This window comes from Telmatherina bonti, assembly GCF_933228915.1.
Source record: "Telmatherina bonti genome assembly, chromosome: 21".
NCBI lineage: Eukaryota > Metazoa > Chordata > Actinopteri > Atheriniformes > Telmatherinidae > Telmatherina > Telmatherina bonti.
This window is the reverse complement of record NC_136630.1, coordinates 11,329,843-11,354,754: the sequence shown is the minus strand read 5'-3', so window position 1 is coordinate 11,354,754 and position 24,912 is coordinate 11,329,843. Positions and strand designations below refer to the sequence as shown.

General features: G+C 38.1%; 1 protein-coding gene across 1 annotated transcript in view; it reads left to right on the top strand.

Moving 5' to 3' along the window:
- The window catches only part of prkcea (protein kinase C, epsilon a), a 51,239-nt gene that overhangs the window by 9,393 nt on the left and 16,934 nt on the right, over positions 1 to 24,912 (top strand). Inside the window, exons 2-3 of the mRNA XM_079260715.1 lie at positions 17,193 to 17,256; positions 24,668 to 24,833. Coding sequence (XP_079116841.1) covers positions 17,193 to 17,256; positions 24,668 to 24,833 — 230 coding nt within the window. The remainder of the gene's footprint in view (positions 1 to 17,192; positions 17,257 to 24,667; positions 24,834 to 24,912) is intronic.

Below are 24,912 nucleotides of genomic sequence, written 5' to 3'. Positions count from 1 at the left end.
GAGTTTCTGTGGTATGGCTATCACATAATTCACCAGTACCTAACTTAAAGCCAGTTTTTTGTATTGTATTTGTATACATCGGCTAATTGCTAATCCGTTGCAAAGAAGTCATAACATCCAGGACTGGTGTCTGAGTTTTGAAGACCAACTAGACCAGCTAAAATTTTTGTGACAGTGTGATAGTCATGTTATTCTGAACACTATATTTTAAGACAAATCGTAAACCTTCTGGACAGAATATAGATAACAGGAAAACTTCAGCAGATCACCTAAAGGGTACGCGATCAATCACAATTTGTGACAGTAAAAGTGATAGTGCTCAGTCACTCTGGCAATCTAGTTTTAAGGATTAAAACATTGATATGTGGTTAAAATGATGAACACTGTAAATAATACGTCTCCTTGCACTGCAGGTGCAGGTCCTCCACAGAAGTTCAGAATTGATTACTGTGAGGTTTGAAGGCATGTTGGGATAGATGTTTGAAGTGATATTTATGCCGGGCAGACACTGTGCGATTTTAGAAATCTGACTGTCGGGGAAATGCTCCCACTGCACGACCGGGTTCGTCCCTCGTACTCTATTTGACCCTACGACATGTGTACTCATACTGTACGACTGCTGTCAGCCACGATTATTGACAACCACGACTACTTGTCAGCGTCAGTCGGCGTGTGACGGCACAACGTGTTCGAGTGTGAACAACGAAAAACAAAGGTTCCTAGTTCCTATGACAACCACAGCGTGCCTGACAACAAGATGGCGAGCAGGCAGCAAGTTGTTGCAGTTGTGTGCGCTGTCTTGTGCGCTGAAACAAAATAAAAAAAGAAAACCTCGTGTTTCCTCCACAGCTCTACTAATCTCTCTTCTAGCAGCTGTGTCCATCGCACACGCCTGAAGTTGGGGTTGCCCGCCATTGTTTAAAGCTCCACCGGTGTCTTCTGTGCAGGTGCGAACGTAGAATCGTGACGTAACACCACTCACACTGTACAAGCGACGGCGAAAATTTCTGACATGCCAGAAGTTTGATCAGGAGGTCGCAGCATCATCGTTAGAACGTAGCAGCAATTAATCCTTCCTCGTGAGTGTTCTCACACTGTACCGCGTACGACCTCCCAACCAGACATCCCGACGCTACGATGTTTCCACCATGATGCAGCGTGGTCTGCGACAGCAAAATCGTGGAGAAATCTCCTCAAAATTGCACAGTGTCCGCCCGGCATAAGATGTGGTTCTCTGCCTGGAAAAGTATCACATACTCTGCACACGCTCCAGATCAGCCCGGGACCTGGTTGAAAAGGGGGATCAGTTTACATTAATGCACTGAGCCGTTTCATTTTGCTAGACTTTTTTTTACTTCTCTTTGTCTGCATTGCCATGGAAAACTGACAGCATAATATTTTCAAAAATCCCTCCCATACATTCCACATTCATTTATTCTCCAAAATATAGTTTTGGATCATCAAAATTCATGTTATAGGCAATGTCAAAGTCTATTAATGGATTCTTTTTAACAATTACTCCACGAGGAACAGGCTAAAAGGACAAATGACGAATCTGTTTTACCTAATTTGGTTTTACTTGTTTAATTGTTGCATTTTTCTGAGTGTACTGTAGACTACAAAACTGTTTTTACTGGGTCTGTTCATTAAAAAATATGTAAAATCTGTTGCTTGATCAAGGATCACACAGACTACTTACAGTTTGTTTTCGTTGACTGACTGCAGGTCCTGTTTTTATTTTATACAAAAAAAATTCACCAATTTTTTTTTTTTTTGTTTATGTGTATTTAATAACTCTTTGGCTTAAATTTCATCAAAGTTGCATCAAAACCAGGAAAAGATTTGTATTAACAGGTGACATTGGGTTGGATTTTTTTTTTTCACCTTCTTTCTCTCCCATCTTTTTTTTCAATCTACTGTATGTCTAAGATTTATATATTCAATTCTATACTGGTCTGAGAAGTAGAGTAAAGCAACTTTCTGACACATTTGAGGTTTGTTTTTGGGGTCAATAAGGCTTACTGATCATGGAATTTGATGAGGAAACATTTACAATATCATGATTCATGCAATACATATGCATATTTTCATGTATCTTGTATGCGAGAGCTTATTAATACTACTGCTACTACTACTAGTAGTACTACTACTACTACTAATAATAATAATAATAATAATAATAATAAAACAATTAATATATATATTTATATCATTGGCACCTTGTCAGGTTTTATTGTCTGGCTTATTTATTGTCAGCAGTTTTTAACCTTTTTTAAATTGTCAGATATTCATTATTTTTTGTTCAGTAACTTCAAAACATTTTTAGTGTTAAATGAAGTCAAATGCCTGCACTGAAGGCAATTGGTCTGTCCTGTCCACAGAGAGAAAATGACACAAATGGAAAAAAATAGGAGTTTGTAGGAGGTAGAAAGAGGCAAAGGCTGAGGAAAGGAGAGAAATGGTGATGAAGGAGACGAAGAGCAGCAGATGAGGTGTGGAGGAAGGCTCTATGTACATGTAAATACGTCAGGCTGGAGGTCGAGAACCCCAAGGCTGCTGGAAGCCTCTGGCAGCCTGACACATGATGACCACTCAGTGTAACGTTTCCTCGCAGGCACTTAAGCCACGTCGGATATCAGACAGCCAGTGTTTGACACTGGGCATCAACACACACTCACACACAAAACACTCACACTATCCAAACACTGTTCCAGGAGTAATGAGTGGAGGGCTATGATTAGCTTCCGTCCACCATCCTTTTAAAGCAAGTTGTTCAACCAGTTTACTTTTTATGTATGAAGCCAAATTTGTGGTGTCTGTGAGGCTAATAATAAAGTCAAAATTTAAATAAAATAACAAGTTTGAGCATTTTTAACTGTAAAATTTGCAAATTTTTCCTTAAAAAACATTATAAGTCTCTTTTAGTGTTAATACTGGATTTTTTTTTTTGTTGATTTTGTCAATAGACTAGTCTGACAAAGGAAACAGCAGCTGTATTTGCAATTTGGCTGCATCAGTTGTTAAATTTCACTGATCATTTAGGTGCGTTTGAGTGTGTACACAGAGATATAGAGTAACTTGATCGCTAACCACATTATTTGGCTGTGGTTGTCCACAGCCAAATAATTTTTTCTATGATCTTTTCAAGAAAACACATATATACTTAAACACTTACAGCATATGTTCAAAATATTCTGAAATAATATCATGAAATGAAAGAACTCCAGATTTTGAAAACTACAAAGAAAAAAAAACTGAAATTAAATCTTGGTTTTTCCTTTTTCTTAATCTTGATTTTGAAATTTGTAATAGGAATTATGTACACCAAGGCTCGAAGTGGGTTCAGCTTTTAAAAATGTATTCAGATGCCTGAAAGGTGATAATTAGTCTAAAAGTCCTTTCTAAAACAGACAGGTAACCATTAGTCACTGAATTCTGGTCTCACAAACCGGCAGTTATAATTTGCTATGAAATGAATTAATTGAAATCACGCTGACAGCACCAGTACACTTGCCCGCAAGGGTGATGTGAAACTGGTTGTTTCAAGTTACATTTGATGAACTTTGACATGCAGATTTGGTTGCAGCATTAGTCACATCTAAACCTTGCCTTTCCCGGGGTGAGATGGGTGGGTTAAAAAATATTTTTATCCTGAAGGGGTCACGGCCGTTAAAAAGGTTAAGAGCTAGTGCCACTGAGAGCTGACCTTTGAGAAAACTGAGAGCCAGAGAGTCAAAAATAGTGGAAGTTAACATATTTGCTGTGTTAAATCATCCACCTTTTTTGAACCCTGCTCTACCAAAGTAAGAACAGAAATATAATTTGGCAGTTCAGAAACTAAGGTTGAGTCTATGATATTAACATACCTATTGTGTTTTTGCAATCTCGTCTTCCTGCGCAGACCTGCATGGAAAGCAATGAGGTCAAGTTAAAAATATCATCCATTAGCATCATAATACTTTGTATGAGGGGCAGCATGGAGCCATTGTCACCCTCTGCTTTGCCCTCCCTCTTCTCTCTTTCATGGCTTTGATTATCCTTGTGGTCATAGCTGTATTTCCATCATCCATCACTTTATTCCTGACCCTGAGACCCCGTTCTCTCGTTACGCCGAGTCACCGGACAATGACATCGCTGGCCCCACCCTTTTAGTGACCTACTGGTTAAGTAGGACAGGCTGGATTTAAGATGTGGTGTTGTCACAGTGACAAAACACTCGCTCACACACACAAAACAAGCATGGAGCTCTGCCCGCTGATGCCAAAGCAGGTCAAACCTCGGTCTGTGTGTGTGAGCATGCTGCAGGGTGTTTAATGCATGTTCTCAGTAAAAGAGATGGGAGGTTATTTGAGAACTCAGGGATGGCAGGTGGAATTAATACTTTTGGTCCCTTCTCTCTTTTTGTTTGTCCATAAGGTAATATTTTGGACAAGTCTTAAGTTGTAAAACTTTGAGAATCTCCGATGAAATCAGATTGCATTTTCACGTGTTCTTGTATATTTCCTGCAGTATGCATTAACTTTTACAGTACTGCTTCGTCCAAGTCTGATTAGGTGAAAACATGCGATTTAACTTTCCAAATGCTCAATATTTTGTGCTTCTAGTTTCTTAGATAATGGTACTGGGGATAGTGTTGGGGGCAGACGTAACACAAACACTTGAAATGGATGGCAGGGATTGCACCTCCCTCATGAGGAGGGAGGTGCAAAATCATGATTTTCTTCATCAGCCTGAGTTTCATACATGTAACTTTCATGTAGTCCTAATGGATGCAAATCTTGGCAACCTTAAAATCAGCACTGTCAAATCACGTATTCTTAAACAACTCTAATACTGTTACAGGTAAATTACCCATTGCAGCATTACAGCGTGAATATGAGACATATTATAATGACAAAGTAATTTAAACATCATCTGACAAGTACACATAGCTGCATAAACTGAAGACACCTCAGAAATGAGTAACACTGGGTACAGTTACATGATGTTTTTTTAATTCAGAAGTAATAATTCAGAAAGAAATAATTCGGAATGAACATATTGTCCTACGACTTTACTAAAAAATAATTTCGAATAAAGGTTTACATGAAACACATCCTCACTTAATTCCTCTTCAGAGCTGAGGGTTGGGAAGGGTTCTGATTGGACAGAGGGTGCCGTGACGAAATAAAGAGTTGACTCCCTGCTTCTCGTCTTTTTAGTCATAACCTGTAAAAACTACATAATAAGTACCAGTTTCGCTGCTATTTTTATTATAAATGTGAAGTACCAGCTCAACACGAGCATACTACCTCACTTTTTGCAGCAACTGAGAAGGAGAAGAAAGATAGACCACCGAACACGGGAGGCAAAACAACACGCGTCTTAGTGACAGGACACGGTAACAAGCATGCGCAAAATGACTGGAATTAACTCAAAACGGGATTAAAGTTTACATGACAGAGAAATTAAATAGTTCGGAATTAAAATGTGAATAAACCAGTTACTTACATCACAAGTAAATTTAATTCCGAATAGAAATTAGCATTCGGAATTAAGTGTTTACATGGTCATTTTTCATCAGTTTAAAGCGGAATTAACTTTTATTCAGAATTAAAGAGGAATTAAAATTTCCATGTAAACACACGGACTGATTCTACTTGTTTAGCTGTGTGAATTTCCACGATGTGCATGCAACTCTTGGTAAAACACCGGAGCAGGGCAGAACTACTCAGGCTGATATTCACAGGAGAGAGATTGTTTCCAACTTCACCAACCTGAGAGCTTTAAAAAACACATGTAATTGTCTGTTTTTCATCTAGTTGACCTGATTTGCTCTCTTCAGTTTGGAGTCGGCTCACACATGTCAGCATCGGGCGTAGCGCTGCTATGTGTGATCATAGACTGTATATAAAGAGATGGACGGAGCCTCTGTGACGTCACCCATAGGTTTCTGAAGAGCTGAATTGAACCTCGGTGGGGAGTTCCTACCGTCGCCATCTTGGCAGCGTCCTGCGCGTTGTCTCGCCTGGAAAATACAAATATGGGCAAAGAGGTGGAGCTGAGAGGAGAGCCGTGAGCGTCATGGGGGATGATTGACATCGAGCGAACTCCGAGCTTTCTGTAGCTAAAAGCTAACCGAGCTAACCCTGAGACAACGGGAGCTAACCAACTAATGGAGGTAAGTGGGCTAAAGCTAAGTCACGTTGTTAACCAGCTAAAAACCGTGGTTGTGCTACGTTTTTCTTACTTCAAGCCGGAGATTGTTACCTGTCAATCAAAAGGACACGCCCCTAAATTTGCCGAACTTTGAGATTAACTTACTTTTAAACGGGCGAGTTAGAAGAAAATTCACTCCCCCTACAGTTGGATTTTTGAACCAGGCTGTAAACATGTTTACTTCTACCGTGAAGTTGGTCTTTTTAACCTGGGAGTCTATGGGGATTTGCTCTGTTTTGCAGCCCCTAGTGAATGAAGGGGGAACTGCAGTTTTATGCACTTCCACATAGGCTTCACTTTTAACCACCGGAGGTTGCCGCTTGTGTGTAATACAGAGAGCGAAGGGTAAATGCTCCACCTTATAGCATGAATGTACATGTGTATTTTATGCTCACCTTAAATGCACCCTTAACTTTGACTTATGCTTCTTGTATTTACATACATGGGCACGTCTGTGTCAAACATTAGCAGACATCAATGCATTCCCATGCGTACTTTATGCTAGCATGGTTAGTAGGCTGGTTTGCAGCGCAGCGTTCAGAACTTACTTCTAAATTTCACTTCTAACTTCAGTTTCGAAATAAATATAGAAAACATGGCAACAGTGGAGATTGTAATAATGCAAATCCTCCAAAATATGAAAAAGGGACATTAGATGGTGGTGGTCTATAATGCCAATAAATACATTGCAGCTTCTTCTTACTTCCATTTGATGGCTGCAACTGAGCTATAGTGTACAACACTGTTCCCAAGATTTAAGGCTGGTTTATACTGGTGTGGCATCTGTGTCAGGCCGGTTACCTCGTAACTGACGTAGATGCTGTGCAGGTCCGTAGAAGCTTAATGTGCACGTCTTTGAACCTGATGTTCAAACTACTCACTTGTGATTGGTCAGATTCTGATTATGTATTTCTGGATGTTTGGGTCTTGTCACTGAATGGATAGACATATATACACAGGTATATACATATGCTGCATATCTGTCTATGGCTGAATGAACGCCAGTGGCCACTGTTGTCTAAAACAGGACGTACTTGCCAGATCTAAAGCAAACCATTACAAAAAATACCCATAAAAAATAAATAAAACAAACGCCATGTGGAGTTTACTTGTTACTAGTCCTACTGCTACTTGCAAACCCTACAGCTAAGTATAGATACACACTCCATCTGCATCAGATGATTCTTGCTTTAGTGTCTAGCTATTTGATTTTTCCTTTTTATTTTCCCAAGGCCTTTTGTTTTCATCTGATTTGGGGAAAAAAAGGCTTTTGTCCATTTTGCACCTTCTCCATGGAATAGGGTGCAGAAAACATGGAAATTGACTGATCTGATTTGATTAAGTTGATGTTTTGTTTGATTTATTTGTTGTTAGTTTTTTTTTTGTCTGTTTTAATTGTGTAACTGTTGTATCTGCTTCTGCCGTTCATGGTCAGACCTCCCTTGAAAAAGGGTCCTTCATTTCTTTAATAGTTAAATCAAGGTTATATTTAAAAAGAAGAAAGTTACCTTGCTGAAAGTTTGAAGTTAAAAAGTGCTGATGTAATATTAAAGTTACTTCATATTCTACGATTGTTGCAGAAATTTCAATGTCTTCAGACTTCTGTTTTTTCGGAACTGTGAATGTTGAAGCCCTTGCTTCGGTTTAAAAGACGACCTTGTAGTAGTAATAATAATAATAATAATAATAATAATAATAATAATAATAATAATAATAATAATACTACTACATTCTATTTATAAGGCACTATACATTTGAATCCAAATCTCAAAGTGCTACAATGGGCAGAATTAAAAGCAGCAATGAATAAAAAAAGAATAAAATAAGAATCAACAACAAATAAAAACAGCAACAACATCAAACACCATAAATAGCTAATTTAATTAATTAGCCATAAAACAGGCTTCTGATCTTCCTATCCTGGAGCGTAAAAAGGAAGAATGAAAGACTTCTAAATGTTGTTTCTGTGAGGCAGATTTCCCGCTTAGTGATGACAACAGTTCAACTCTTGAGTGTGAGGCAAGTGTTGTAGTTTTATTCCATTTCATTGCTTAATTTTCACTGGAAATGCAAGAGAAGCTTTTGACTTCTCTGTTGCCTGTTATGAAGAAAATGACCTCCATGCCAAAACAACTGCATCTTTGATGTTTTTCATTATGCAAGATGGTTAAACCACATTAAATAAATAACAGTAAACATTAAACCCCATCTACATTGACTGGTAAATACTTGCTGCATTCAATGCTTTAATCTGTGCAAATACAGGGTTGAGTTTAATAGAAAATAATGGAGTCTTAATCGTGGTTTTAGAATTCTATCTAATATTTTATTAGATATTTTCACCAATCATGCGGCACCAGACAGGGCTTCCTTCTGCAGAATCTCAGTGAAGTGTGTTTTCATGTGACTGTGATGACAGTCTGATCTTCAGAGGCTCCTCATCAGATCGTCTGCCAGTCCATCTGTATATCACACACTCCTCTTCAGTGTTTGTGCTCTCTAAGATGACTGAAGAGAGCTTGATGATTCAATTGGGAATGTCCTACCCGCTAAATCTAAATCTAATTATTAATCTAATTAGTGCCCGGTAGACACTACAGGGTTGTTGAGTCCTTTCCTATTGTGGTGGTGGTGTTAGTGAGGGGGGGACAAATCTTTTTGCAAACACCAAAAGAGGATTTGTCCTCTCCCTTCGTCTCCCCCACCAGCACACGGCTCAGCTCTTCTTACATTATTAGCCGTCTGTGATGTTACATTAAAGATGCATGACTCTCACGCTGTCTCACTCAGCATGGGCCTACTGTGCGCGCTCGAGTTGCTGCTCGATAGAAAGAGGGACAAACACACACACACACAGACATTATCGTGTGAATGCGGTCGAGCTCTCTCAAAGCCAAAATTTGTCATTTGACAGATGCATGTGGGAGGCTGTCACTGAGACTAAACGCCGCTGAGAGAGACGGAGAGAGCTGTCTGGTTGGACAACGATAGCGAGCTAGATGGACGGAGAGTGGGAGGGGGTTAGCTCCACAGTATTGATATAATGCAAGCTTTGAGTGGCCTGTCTGCCTGGTTGAGTGTTTCTCTGTGTTGCTGCATATGGTGTGTGTACGCGTGTGTTTCATTCTGTCAGTCATGCGTTTGTCGAGTGATCAGATTAAATAAATGTAAGACAGTTAGGCTTGTATGTGTGTTTAACTTTAACCTCTCTCTGAAGCCTATTTTAAAATCCCTGGATGCTGTAAATGCTTAGCGACACGCACGTTCTGCTTCCTGTGTGTGTCTCGGAGAGAGGGTTTCTGAAGTTTTCCTGGCTGTATCAGTGTCCTAATTGGTCTAACAAGATTAATGAAGCGAACTAGATTCTTCTGCTTTCCCTCCTCCCATCTTTTGTTGTCAGGGCGGGAACCTTGGCTTATGTGTGTGACTGCACACAGCAAGTTAAATCCAAGTCACGTTACAATCCATTTAACAGGGTGGCGTTGTGGGTGCAATCCTCCATTATGGTACATGTCATTTTATTGATGCTGAAATGGTTATCCGATTAATTAGTTACACACATGTAATGAGCAACAGATGTTGCCTTCCGCCCCCCTTTTTCAATGCTCAGGACACTGAACAGTCAATGATGTAACCAGCAACATAATTTCTAACCCTAACTCACTAAATCAGCTAATAAGAAGATTAAGTTTTGGCGAATCATATGTTTTGTGCACTGAGAAAATCAAGATTAATTTTCCAGCTCATCTTAAATCTTGATTATTCATTAATTAGCAATCCTGCCCAAAATTGGTAAGTGTTGAAAATATTATAGTTAATGAGCCAAAAGCACATAGATGAATTTTAAGGCATAAAAGATCAACTTAAAGCACAAAACTGACATATAGTCACCCTTTGATTTTGGTCTGCATTCCTGGCAAAATCCCAGAGTCAGCCTTTAAGGACATCCTGAGCTGAGCCCAGACATGCAGACGTAAATTCAAAGATGAGCTAAGGGTAGACATGTGTTTTTAACATACAAAAAAGTATTTTAGTAGACAATAGACTGTAGTACACGTTGTTGTAGACTGTAGAGAAACTAAATTATGATTTCATGTTTGAATGCATGTGTGGTAAAACAGGACAGTGTTCCATCTAATGCATGATGGTGTAGAACATTACATGTAATTTTGCATCTAATGGTTTTTTATTTGTTTTTGGCACAAATTTAAACTTAAACATTGACATTTGAACTCAGTTGTTCCTGTTTTCCTTCTTTCTTCTTTACCAGACTGCTCCTTCCACTTTCTGCTTTCTCTTCACGTGTTCTGTCTCTGTCCTTCCACCAGTATGCAAAAAAGGAAGACAAAACAAAACATAAAATCAAATTTTAAAGATTATTTTGTTTAAAAGAGCAAGGAAACTGAAGTACTCAACAATGAAAGCTTTGAGCCTTCATGGCTATGTAGAGAAATACTATGGAGTATTATGGAGTCTTGCAGGAGGTATTTGAGATCAATAAAATACTAGAGAATAAAAAATGGTTACTAAAATAATTATCAATATTAAAGTCAAGAGAAATGTACAAAATAAACCACACATATAAATGTGTTTGCGTTTAACTCATCACATTTTGGACAGTATTTTCTTTTAAATATGGTCAAAGAGGATTCAGCTGAAAAAAGATTATATACATTTTTCATTTTTAACCACAGTGTATGTCTGTTCAGATGCAGGTGTAACTAAACTTTGTCCAGTCCATCCAGGAATTTCTGATTTTTGCAATCACAACTCTTAACTGCAATCAATCCTCATAAATTCTGCACATCATTGCAGTTTGGCCCAATCACTGCAACTTTAATGCAACTTTGTCAGATGGCAATCCTCGGCATTACCAGAAATACACGAGTCATTAACTTTATTTCTGTGATTTCTGATTTTGAACATGGACAAGTATGCAAGAGAAATGTGACCTGGATAATATGATAGATGGCAAAAATACGCCATAGCTGCATTTAGTCTGCTCCAACCAAAGAAATAAACCAGCAATATGAAGATCTGCCATTTAAAATCACGGGCAAGTAGCCTGTCTACAATGTTCCCAGTAAGTTGCAACTTCAACAGCACTCAGCTGAATGGTGAAATGTTCTCCCAGTGTCGTTATTTCAGTAAAGGATGTAAGAATATCACATATGGAAGTCTTGTGAATTATTATTAGCTTATAAATTATATTTTAAATAAACTTCAAGTGTTTTGCAAAAAAGAAAACAAATAATACTGAAGTCATGTTTTTAATTACCTGTCTTGACAGATAGCTGTATGTTTTTTTAAGATTGTATTTACAAAACTCTAGTTGCTTTTGGTGGTCATAATAATCCTGCCTGCAAGCCATGACATAAAGTTGTTGGACAAATAAAAAGTTTGTGCCTCTCGGGAACTTATATTCTGTGATGAGAGCCACTTCTCCAGTTGTCTACTGGTTTGAGATAAGAGAAGGTCCGATCCTGCTCTGGAACTGCCTTCTGTTGGAAATGGGGGTAAGAGAGTCTTATATATGGTCTGAGAATATTGAGGGAATCTTCTGTTGCTTAAAACTAAGCTTTAATACTCTTACGACCTTATTTTCCTATATGGTATTGCACAATTAATCGTGGCTGATGTTATAAAACAGCAGAGACAAGGTAATTAACAATACAGGTAAGTTTTAAAAATACACACTGCTGTTGATCAAATATAAAACTTGATTTTGCCAATTAGAAATTTGCTTTAAGATTTCGCCAGTGATTGGAAACACTACCAATGCCAGGGACTGGTAATGTGGAAATGGTCCAGTTTTTGGCTGGCATGCACTAAATCAATGATGGTGCTGTGTATTTGCTCCACTCCATTCCAAATCAGTCTGAGTCCATCTTTCAGCTCAAATCCCCACTGAGATGTGCTGTTATGCAAGAGGTTACATTTGGGGATTAGCACATCATTTTCAAGGGTAGACATGAAGAATTTAATGGCATTTATAGGTCACAAATCTCATGCTGTTGTTATCTTATACTTACAACAAAAAAAATACTTATCTGCTTGTATGTGCATCTTTTGTGCCGTTCAGTGTATTTACCTTCAGATTAATTGCTAAACACTGTATAACACTACAGTTAATTTTGCGGTAAAACAGAAAAGATGCAGACTCTCTGTCTATTTGGAAAAATTAGTATTTTTAAATGATAAGAAAGTAGCAGTAAAACACAAAATATTTAAATAAATGAGAAGTGTTTGTTTTTATCTGCCATTACTCTTTCCATTGATAACCAACTTTAAGCGTTAATTGGATGCATCACTGAGGAAAACAAAACTTAAAAATGGAAAATTTGAGAATGAAAAAAAGTAAGAATTTCTGTAGGTCTCATTTGAAGAAACAAAAAGCAGTTTCTGAGCGTATGACCGTTTAATGCAGACATGAGTTCTGTGAAATTTTCCCCACATGACTTTGTGTCTTTGCTGCATGGGATACATGCGGTGCGCCTGATCGTCAAGGGGCCGGGGAGGGATGGGGTGGGGAGGGGTAGAGAGTTCATTTTGTATTTGTTTGTGTTCTTTGTGTCTCATGCTCAGCAATGCATGGAAGTGAGTGTATATGTGTGTGTGTGTGTGTTTGAGTCTGACTGTTGCATAAGAGGATCTGCTGCTGTCCCAGAGCTTAACGAAGGATTTAAACCTCTCTTTCTCACTCTCTCCTGCACTCTCTCTTCCCGGGTCATCTGTCTCTCTTGCGCTCCCTGTTGCAATCTGTAATCTCTGTAATTGCACATAGATTGTAGGTAGATTCTGTCATTATTTATTGAATAAATATGTGTGTATATGGGTTGTGGATTTCTTATCCTCCATCCAAAAATCGACAGGGGATTTGATAGAACTCCGTTCAGCACAAACATCTAAAAGGTCCTGTTAGCAAGGTTAGCACTAGCACTGTTTTGGCTAGCGAAAAGTTTTCAGCCACCAAAACGGAATAATTTAGAAAATGACTTCAAGGGTGAAGAATTTTCACCCAGTCCATAATTATATTGGATATGTATGGACCGATATTTGTCTTGTAATGTATGAATATGTGCCGCTACCTCAGTTTAACTTCACAATTATATGCAACTCTCTGGCCGTTGTTTCCATGGCAGCGCTAAAGTAGCCAATATGGTACCAACAGTGACCTTCGTAACAGGACTCCTCACATTGCACATAAAGGCACAGTTACAAGCTGACTGTAAGAAGGAAGGAAGGTTTACTACAGGTTATGGAGTATAGTAATGATCCCACAACACCCATGATTGGTGGATGAATTGTATAAGTAAAGTGATGAAACGGTGCGTCAACTGTATGTTAAACTACTACATTATGAAAAAACAACCCATAAACCACTTCGGAACAGCAGACGAGCAAACCTGTTTTCTGATGTCTTAAGTTTGTCAGCCTACAGAGGACTGGCTTCACTGATGATCTAGGAATAATAGGTTTGGATGCTGAACATGCAATTCCATAAATCTGTTGGCTACTCATTCTTAAGCTGCAAAATAATATTTTGCCATCAGTTTGTGGGACTGTTTTACCAAGGAGGAATTTAAGTACTCTACTAGCAATAATGGAGATTTTTTTTTCTTTGCAACCAATAACAATGATTTTTACTTTAATATCGGCACTTTCTGTTCTTTTAATATACATAAAGTTAATATACTTCATTAATCTCACAATGAAAACAAGTCAACTACATTATGCATGATCAGAGTAAGAACTTTCTAAGTTCTTAGCTCTCTTGTTACAGGAAGTGGTTGCAAGCAGTAAATGAGATGGATGTGTAATATCGTGCCTGTAACGGAGAAATTAAAGGAAGCCTCTCAAATTACCAGTTATTGACATAATCTGCTTTTACATATTGAAATCTAGAAACAGCAAAGCTATTCTTTAGTGTTTCTGTTGTCCTCATTTGAATCTGGGTGTGAAAATAAAAACTTATTTGGTATATTTTGGACCAATACTCCTGATAAAACTAATTATCAGGAGTTTGCTGTAAACAGGCTGCAGTAAACTTGTATTTTTCAGCATTGATAACCCTGCATTGTTTGATCAAAATAGCACAAAACATTTGGAAAAACAGTTCTTTTCACTGAGAGCTACCACTGTATTCTTCAACCAGCTTTAGTCAGATGATTAAAGGCCTACCACTATGCTGGTAGATTTTTTTCTTTAATAAAAAACTTAGTGGTTGCCCGGCCTAGAAATCAGACATTTTGTCCAGCAAATTATAATCATAAACTTTGTATATTTTTGTATTTTTTGTGCAAAAAGAGGTAAAAAAAAAAAAAAAAAGAATAATATAGTTGTTTTTAAGTGTAGATTCACACCTGGATAGTTTCTGGACAGGACTTAGTTGATATTCAGCAACAATCAGGGGTGCCCAGCTCTGGTCCTCTAGGGCCACAATCCTGCAGGTTTTCCATGTATCCCTGCTCCAACACACCTGACTCAAACTAATCTTGCATTGTGCAGAACATCATTGGCTGTTGGATCTGTTTAATGGAAGCCAGGTCATCGAGGACTGATTTTGGGCACTATGATTGGGTTCACATTCCACTTCTCAAAAGAATTGTACCTTTTAAATAAAATATTCCACTCTCTACCAGTGATACTGCACCAAGAATTACTGAAGAAGAAAATGGGACACAAAAAAAATGAAAAAGTAAATCTGTTGGTTAATGTAGCCCTACCCCATTTTCATTCAGATCGAAATTCGTTTGGGCATTCACACTATGGCCTTTCTGAACAAATGTACTATGATTCATATAAAAAAAATGCAGGTGTGGACACACCCTATGATATTATACTGTGGATATGAGTTCAATAGATTCAATCTGATTATTTTTACATTGAAAAGTGTTGAAGAATAAAGGTAGTCAAACCAAATGCTGACATGAGGCTAAACCATCTTAGTATTATTCTCATAGGGTTTTACACTGGTGCCACAGTAGTTGATGAGAAGTAACTGTATTAGACATTTTAAGTTTAAATTAAGTTACACAAACTCAATATGTCATGTATAGTAGTTTCTTTCCTTTTCTTGTGCACTGTGGCTTTCAGAGCGCTCTCTAGCTGTGTAGCAGTAGAGCAGTGGAGTAAGTTTTCCTTTTATACTTCCTGTGGAGCCACGTGGTTTTCATACTGTCTTGTGATGTTTAATTTACCTAGCAGGAAAATTCTTTGTACATGTATTTGTTTGTGATACTTGAAGAATAAAATCTATATTTACTTTAACACAAAGGCCAGCATGAAAGAAGCACGGGACATGACTAACAACTTGGATGCATACGCTGCAGCTACAACTGATCCTTTTTGTGGGTTTTTGCCGTACATAGTGTATTTTCATTTTTGCCAGCACATATTTCTTTGCAATATAAAAATAAATAACTGGTGTCCTGAAACCTTTGCTCTTTACTGAACTGAGGCTGCAAAAAATGTAATTCATAAGAGAATATCAGTATTTTATGCTGCTGAATAGAAATTTGCACCAAATGCACAATTTTGTGTATGTTGTAGTATTTCCAAATACTTTATGATTCACTTCTTATGTGAGTTCAAACTGAAAATCTTCTTGTTTTTTTTTTTTGTTTTTTTTTTTTTTTTTAAATCATTTACAAAAAAATAGTGAAAATATTTTATTATAATCTAAAGACATGGAATTTTTAATTGTTGGCAATTAATGTGGTTGGCTTGAAATTGGCAGTGAAAACCAACAAAATGGGAGCTTTAATGAAACCATATCATTAGGATGACTATTTTGACATAATACACAATGTTATCTGTGGTGCAGATGATCACAGTCTGCACAGATTTCTGCTCATTTGCAGATTAAAGTGGAACTATTATGTGCATTTCAGGCTAATTTATTTTTATTTCTGAGCCCAGAAGAGCTGGGATTGATCGAGTTATTGCCACAAATCACTTTATTTACTTCGACCCTCTCCGTAGGCTGTCAGATCAGCCAATAAGTGGCAAAACGAGTGGATTGAGACTCTTCCGCATTAAGCCCCGCCTCCCGCCACTGCACTACATCGGGAGCGCGCACTGCACCTGCTTTGGCCGTCATTGTAACATCTCATAAACAGAAGGATTAGGCTAATATGAACTCAATAAAAAAAACAAAATACAATGTCAACACATAGCATACAGCCCTACATGTTGGAACCTGAATCAGACCCTGAAAACGAAGTGGAAAACAGCAACCCACAGCAAGGAATGCAGCAGGATGTCTCTCTTTGGTAAACTCACCAGCCATCGTTGGAAATAACTTGATCCGACATTTTCCACCTGCCTGATGTATTTGTACATGCCCTTGTTAACCAGTAGAAGGTAACCAGTCACTGAACCTTATCCCCCGGGACGTCACAAGGATTTCCAAGTAGAAAAAACTCTCTAAAAACGACGCGCTTTTCGTCCCCATGGAAACCGAACGGAGAGAGTGCTGGAACTCAAACACAAACTCAAACATGCGTTTAGGTGATAAAAAACAGTGCCGTTCACATGTCTGATGAGGATTCAACACTGTAACACTGTAGAAAGCTCAGAAAACTCAAAATACCATAATAGCAACCCTTTAAGTTAGGTCGATGCGACTTTATCACCTGTTTGGTAAAAACCCTTCTTGGCTTATCAAAGAGCTTGATCAAAATAACAGAAAGCTTTCAATCAAAAGATGTGATTGAATTCACTTGTTCTAAGAGTCCAGATAACATTTCAGGTATATTTGCATCCAGTACTGGGAGTAAGTGGGTACTATCATGATGTTAGGATAACAGTGATAAAGACAGTGATGCTAACTGTGGTAATGATAAAAGTGCTGGTGTGGAGGGTAATTCTAGTGAAGATAATGACCTCTTGTATGTGCGCTGGTGTGTTTGAGCTGGAGGACTGCCTCCCTTTCACGGATCAGCTGTGTTATGTCTCACCGATTTACACCGAGTTTCTCTCCATCTTTGCAGATTGACTTGGAACCAGAGGGAAAGGTGTATGTGGTCATTGATCTATCCGGGTCCTCCACTGAAGGTAAGCTTACCTCAGCACATCACCTCACTGGAGCAAACAAAGAAAGAGAAGAAAGAAAGATATGCATCTTAAGTGTACACCCAAACATAAACAACATCCTCCATTCTCACAGTTGTATGTTGTTGGTCGGATGGACAGCGTTGATGTCTGCGAAGCTGGCGGGAATGAGTCTGGAAATAATTAGGAATTAATGAGCTGCTCCTATTTTACCTTAACCAGGATATTGTGAGTGTCATCGCAGCTGAATTGAACCCTTTCAAGCATAGTGTTCACTATAGTGGACACCTAATTAGTAGCTTTTTTCTTGCATATTCATAAATGAGGATGGTATATTTGTAAATGAACCACTTCAGTTATGTTTGCAAGTCATCCAGTACATGACCACTCACAAAAGAATAAATAATTATGTGAGATAACTGAACATAAATGGGCTGCATGGTGGCTTAGTGGTTAGCACTGTTGTTGGGGGGGCAGAGTGTCACGGTGGCCTTTCTGTGTGGAGTTTGCATGTTCATCTTGTGTGTTCGTAGGTTCTATCCGGTTCCTCTGGCTTCCTCCCACCGTCCTAAGACATGTATGTTAGGTTAACTGGTTACTATAAATTGTCCCTAAGAGTGAGTGTGCGGTTGAATGGTTATTTGTCTCTCTGTGTTGGCCCTGTGATGGACTGGTGACCAGAGTGTTTCCTGTCTCTTGCCCAATGATTGCTGGGATAGGCGACAGCTTCTTGCACCGCTGAATGGGACTGAGTGGATAAAAAATGGATGGATGGATGGATGAACATAAATGCAATCATTGTAATTACGCAAGTTGCATACAAGAAAAGATAATAATACCGCTATAATTTAAAGAATATTTACATAATATAATGATGATTATATATTATTTTATGACTATTTTATAGAATTAAGCTTCTAACAGAAATCTGGAAGGATACATTATCGATAATTTCAAAACAACTACTTTAGTGCCTCATTTTTACCAGACGCAGTCTAAGAGGTAATGTGGACAACACGTCAACAAACTGATGCCTCCGTCTGACAACAAGAGAAGAGCAAAGCAAAATAACAGAAGCTGAAGCAGGATATGAGCTAAAATGTGACCTAAAGTTTAGATGATGGCATAAAGACAGATGTTTATGCGTTATTGATAGCTATGATTATGAAGTATGGTTATTGATGATCGATCATCTTACAAATCTTACAGATTATTGTTGTTAGTTTCATTCTTGTGCTTCTGTAGTATACACTTGCTGTGATTCACATAAGCCATGTAGCAGAAGTGGAAACAGAACATGAATAGAATTTTTTTTTTCTATTTTAGACTTGAAATGAACGATGAAAATAGAAATTTGAAATTTGTGCGAGATTTCCGCAGCAGCTTTTATACAGGTGGTGAAGATGATGATGATGATGAGAATTATGCAATCGCGATTATCTCAAATAATTCCTACCCTACCTTTAATTGTTTATTTTTACATGCCTGGCACTGATTAGAGCAGCTTTTAACTGACTTCACTGTGGCACAGATGCAATGATGGTTACACAACAGGTCATGGGCAGTGATGTTTAAAAGATTTCCAGGAGTCTCAGATAGTCCCTTTCGGATCAGGAATGTAACTAACCGGCTGAAATGACACACAATTACTGTATCAAACTGGCAACCACAATGATTGCTGGTCAAGTTATCTAAATGTGAAAGAAAGGAGCCTTCGGTGCTTCCTGTATTATCATCATTAGCGTTGAGGATGCTGGATTATCCTTTATAAATGAACAGAGATAATTCACTCCCACAATTCCTTGTGGTTGCAACATTTAAAGTGATGCTTAATTATTTTTAAACAGTTGTATAATTTGGCTTTTGTCTCCTTTTGATATGAATTCATATATTTTTAACTATGCTTATGGCGTTTGACAAATTCCTAAAGCATTTGACCACTGTGCTCCATTTTAAAGTCAGTTTTAGAAATGAAAACTTGATCAAATAATTAAAGTTTAGTCAATTATATTTCTAAATATTTCTCGATTTGCTTTTGGCCAAAAGCTTTCGAAGCTGGTCTGCATAATGACATGGGAGGTGAGTGACTTGCTCGACCCCAAACTGTTACACAATATGGGAAGTGTGATAGAATCATTGCTTTCGTACAGCTGAGCAGCCTTTAGAGGCAAACAGGATCTTATCCGACAGAAAAAGATCAGATTCATTTCATGGTTTTACATACTTTCCTAATATGAACCTTGAAATCTAAAAGGACTTAAAGGTGGAGTATGTAAGATTTTCAATATTTTCAAAATAAATTAACTAAAAAAATAACTACAATCATAATTAGATAGTTTTTTTTAACATGTGGATTCCAGTCTGTCCATATTTGATGTGTTATTAAATTACAAGTTTAATTAATGACAAAGACCCTTCTTAAATGTTTGCCTACCAGTAAAAAAATGTGCTTTTTGTCATTTGTCATTAATTAAACTTGTCATTTAATAACGCATCAAATATGGACAGACTGGAACCTACATGTTCAAAAAAGTTTCTAATTATGATTGTAGTTATTTTATTAGTTAATTTATTTTGAAAATATTGAAAATCTTACATACTCCACCTTTAAAGCAACACCGAAATATCTTAAATCTAAAGATCTTAATGATATCAGTTTCAGATTATGTTGATCTGCTGTGGATCGGTTTTAATTCTGACACATACTCTTCATTCTCCACTTGTCAGTTTCCATAGTTTCTGCAGAAGGACACACTGCAGAAGATATGCATTGGATTTTTGCTTAGTTGTCTGTTCTGTGTAGACAAAACACTGGCTTATACTTGAGTTACATGTTTTTTTTTTGTTTTTTTTTATTCTTTAGTATCTAATCAGAATCAACAAGGTCAGGTACAAAGCCTGGAGTCAAAATAAGTTCAAAGCAGCCAATGTCCAAAAAAACTGTGAAAGGCTTTCAGAAAGCCAGAGAAACTTTTGCTCCAGATCATTTTAAAAGATTACAAGAAAGTCTGACTGCTTGGAAACAAAATACAAAGGATAACTTTTGCGCGGTACCATGTGACGAAAATGAAAGATGCAACCTCCATGAAGCAGAATAGTCAGAACCGTTAGGCGAAGCACTTCAGAGACTTTTTAAAGAATTCATTTTGCTTTTTTTTTTGTTGTCACTGCAGCAGACCATCATCACTATTGCAGCACCACAGTCTTTCGCTAAGTTCTAATGAACTTTACTATCTCTCCTTAACCTCCTGGCATTTTCCATCCAGGTCAAGGAGAGTTACTTATCCAAGGACTTGAAGAGATATTGGATTTAATTCTTCAGCTGTGCCATCAAACTTAAAAATGTAAAAATAGCCCCAAACATGCAGGAATTGTAGCTTTTTTTCATGTGTTTTGGAGATATCACGCATTATTATGACCTACATTATTGATATTTATGTCTCATTAGTGCTTTGAACTTAGTTCAGATTTTTTTCTGTCGGTTTATCATATTTTCTCACATTGTTTTTAATCCTGTGTTCCTTTGTTGCTAATTATGCAACTAAATTTGTAAGATTTTTCTCAACTTAATCATTTTGTGTTTTTATACCTACTCTCTCTTTTCTCACATATCATAATATCACTTATTTTGTATTGTCTCCTCTTTATAGACATTCTGTCTTTTTGTGTCATTTTATCTTTCTGCTATCATGTTTTTAGATTTTTTAAAATATTTTTCTAGGACAAATGACTTTCTGACTTTTTGTGCCCCTCAAAGCTCTTTTTTTGTTAATTTGTGTCAGTTTATTAAAAATTAAGTTTTATTATCATGGGTGTTCTGTAATATCAAGCATTACGTAATCCTACATTTTACACACATAACACTTCCATTGTATAAGCAAATAAGTGGAAAATCATAAAAGAAGTTAATCATTAACGTTATTTCCTGACCGACTCCTTGTTTAGCTGGACAGTCCCTCATCTGTGAGTCTTCCTGGTCTTTGAGCATGTGACTTCTGTCTGAGAGAATCCTTTATAAAAACCAGTCTTACACAACTTGCCCTCTTCCAGGTATCTTCCAGACACAGATAGAAACATGCAGGTGAACGTAGTTTCCCTCAGGAGTTACTAGACACTAAACAAAGCGAAGTTGGATCGACCAGGTGCGCAGATACACAACCTAAAATAAATGCGCCTGTTGTTTCGTAACTGCTGAATGAGCAAGAAAAAAAAAAAAGAAAAAGCAAGCTACCTGCAAAAACAGGTAATAAAAGGTGATGGATGATAAGCCAGTGCTGTGTTTTCGGTGCCCCCAAGTGGCTGGACATTACAAGTTTAACAAACACACCTTGCTTGTTTACCGTTTGACATTGGAAGCCGCTGGGTGTGATTGAAAGACAAAACATGAAGCGCGAGGCTTTCCTGTTTTCCTAGAAAGCAACAAAAATTTAGACCTTTCTCTCTCTGTATTCTTTTCCCTCTCCTCTGTTTGTTTGTATTGATTAGACATGGAAACACACAGAGTGTCTGTCAGTCGGCCTCTCCATCCACACACACATTCACTCAACTCACATGATGCCTGAGAAGATTATCAGTCACACCTGTGCAGCTTCACACCTGGTTATAAATAGAAACACTTCTTTTCCTTGCAGTCAAAGCGTGCACACATGTGGATGCATATATTTATATATGTGTGTGTGTGTGTGTGTGTGTGTGTGTGAGAGAGAGAGAGAGTGTGTGTGGTGGGATTGCTTTAATAGAGAAGAGTGCATCAGAAAAAGCCCTGCAGGATACTGCAGAGTATATTTCTCTCTCACAGATGGATGAAGAGAGCAGTAGAGAGTGAGGAGAAAGTGAGTACATTCTTTTAATAGCAGGTGAGATTGAGCCCCGGCTTACATGCACTCTCCGACACACACACACACACACACACACACACACACACACACACACACACACCAGACTCATCCATGTCTTGCCCTTCTCGTTGATGATTGGATACTCTGTTGTGACCTCACGACCCACTCTCCGCCCACTCCGGAACTTCCTCCCTGTAGTTAAGCTGGCTCAAGAGCTCGTCATGTTAATGTATGCTCATAAAAACAAATGGTGTGTGTTTCTGTGTGTGTGTGTGTTTGCTAATAGGAGGGATGGAGAGCAATAAGGGTTGGAGAAATGGAGGCTGAGAACTAGAGGAAGAGGTGGTATTTTTAGCAGGTTTATTTTTCTTCCTTTTGTGCAATCTGTTCTCTGCAGCTTCAGAGGCTGGAAGGACATCTTCCTCCCCATCTTTTTTTCCCTTCTTCTCTCCTCTTCATCCTGCTGCATCTGTTGGTCTAAGGAGGTGCATAAAAAGTAATCTCACCTAATCTGACCAGCTGCAGTCTTTCCATCTGTGTTCCTTCTGAATTCCTTGCATTCTTAGTAAAATGTTGCTTCTTTTAAAGGTTTGTTCATTGTTAGTAGAAGTGAAAAGGAATACAGTGACATTTCTTTAAATTCAGAGCTCTAAAGACACAGAAAACATGCCGTTCAATAAATAAATAAAATGAGAATTAATTAATGTTTGTGCAGTTTCAGTGAATTTCTTCAAGGTTGTGTTTTTGTTCATAAAATAAAACTAACAAACAAAACAATAGCAAAACAGTGTCTTTGTTTTCTTATTTTAGTTTAGTTTTATGTTTCTGAACATACTCCTTGCCTGTTGAGGTTGAGAGTATTGAAAGACCTGAATGCAGATGCCAGCTGGCACTACATAAAGGAAAACCCAGCAAACAAAAAGCAAGAAAGTGAGAAGGGACGTGAGCAAAACAAATCACAACTCTTTACACATGACATCTACACAATGACATATTTTATACTGGTCCTATGATGGACTGGCGACCTGTCCAAGGTAATCCTGCCTTTTGCCCAATGATTGCCTCAGCTTTCCATGACCCTGAGTTCGACTAAGGCGGGTAAGAAAATGGAAGGATTGATATTTTATACTTATATACCAGGAGTTAATTCTAAGTTTTGGACATATAATAAGCAAATGGAATACCAGAAATTACTCTGTCTGTTAACTGCATCTAAAGGCCGCATCTAAAGGATGCTCAGCTTCATTTGCTGCTTAAGTTTTTTTTTCAAGATTATAATAGTCAGAACAACAATTGGGAAATTAGCATGATTGAAGCAACAGCGATAAACCAGCTACAGAAATGCAATTGTTAGTAAAATAAAGATACAGAATTAACATGATAAAATACACAAAACAAAACCCTTATGCAGAATAAACAAGCTAACTAGAAACAGATTAGTTTATAAATGTCCCATGTAGATAAGCATCTATAAGTGAAACAGAATAATGTGATGCACGAGAAAACTGCTGATGTCGAGGCAGAGAAAAAGGTTCGAGTTAACTTTTAAACATTTTAAATGTTAAAACTTCAGACATGTAGAACCGCTTCTCTTTGAGTCCTTTAACTTGCATTTTGCTAAAAATGCATCTTTTCAAACCTGTATTGTATTTCAATAATCATATGTCACATTAATTATCCCTTTGTTATTGATTTTTGTCCATTTTTACTCCTCTGTCCACTCTGCCCACTGGTCCTCAATGTGTATGTATGAAAGTTCAACGTATGTGTGTGTTTATGGGATGACAACCTCCCATTTTATCATTCAGCCCATCCAGAGTACGTCTGTCTCCACGACAATAACTCTTAACTATTGTTATGCCTCATCAGCCCTCCTTGTCAGCACACTGTGTGTGTGTGTGTGTGTGTGTCTTAGGCAGATGGATGATGTATTATGTAAAACAAAATGATTGCAGTAATAGCCTGTTTAGCTGCTGCTCCCCTCCAACCAACACCGCCATCTTGCTCACACATCTACATGAAAAACTCACACTTCCACTAACACACACACACACACACACACCACATAATCCCTAGACATTGTGTCTGTAATCGAACTCTGGAGGGGCTCAGCAGTAACCACATCTACAAGGCGCCCTGGAGAGAGATGCTGGGAGAGCGAAAGAAAGGCTAAGTAGGACAGGAGCACAGAGAGAAGGAGCATGTGTGGGAGTGAGCGTGGAGGTGGTTCTCTTGTCTTAAGGTTACCCTCAGAAAGCATTTATCTTTCCAGGGAGATGCAGAGAGGAAGTGAAGGCCTGGTTGGATGGTGCTCACTGAGGAGGAGTATTTTAATATGCTGTCCTTCGTTTTAGTGCCCACACATGGAAGTATAAATAGCTTTGCAGAAATACGTATGTATAGGCCTCTAGTAGGTGTGGGGTGGAAGGAGGGGGGGGGCGTAGAGGAACAAGAGAGGCCGTTGAATGATTAACCATCGTTTAATGCAAATGATCCCTATTTGTACAAACTGTGAAAAGAAATAAAATATGGACTTAACTTGGATTCAATCTGGTTGTGGTTTCTGTTCTTCACAGCTTCAGGAACCAACGAGAATGAGGAGCGAGTGTTTCGTGAGAGGATCGGCCCTCGGCGGCGGCAGGGCGCCGTCCGAAGACGCGTCCACCAGGTCAACGGGCACAAGTTTATGGCCACCTATTTGAGACAGCCAACTTACTGCTCACATTGCAGAGATTTTATCTGGTAGGTGACAACCAAACTTAAGAGTACCTGCAGAGAAGTTTCATTTAACCCAACCTGCCTGACATGCTGTGTTATCTGA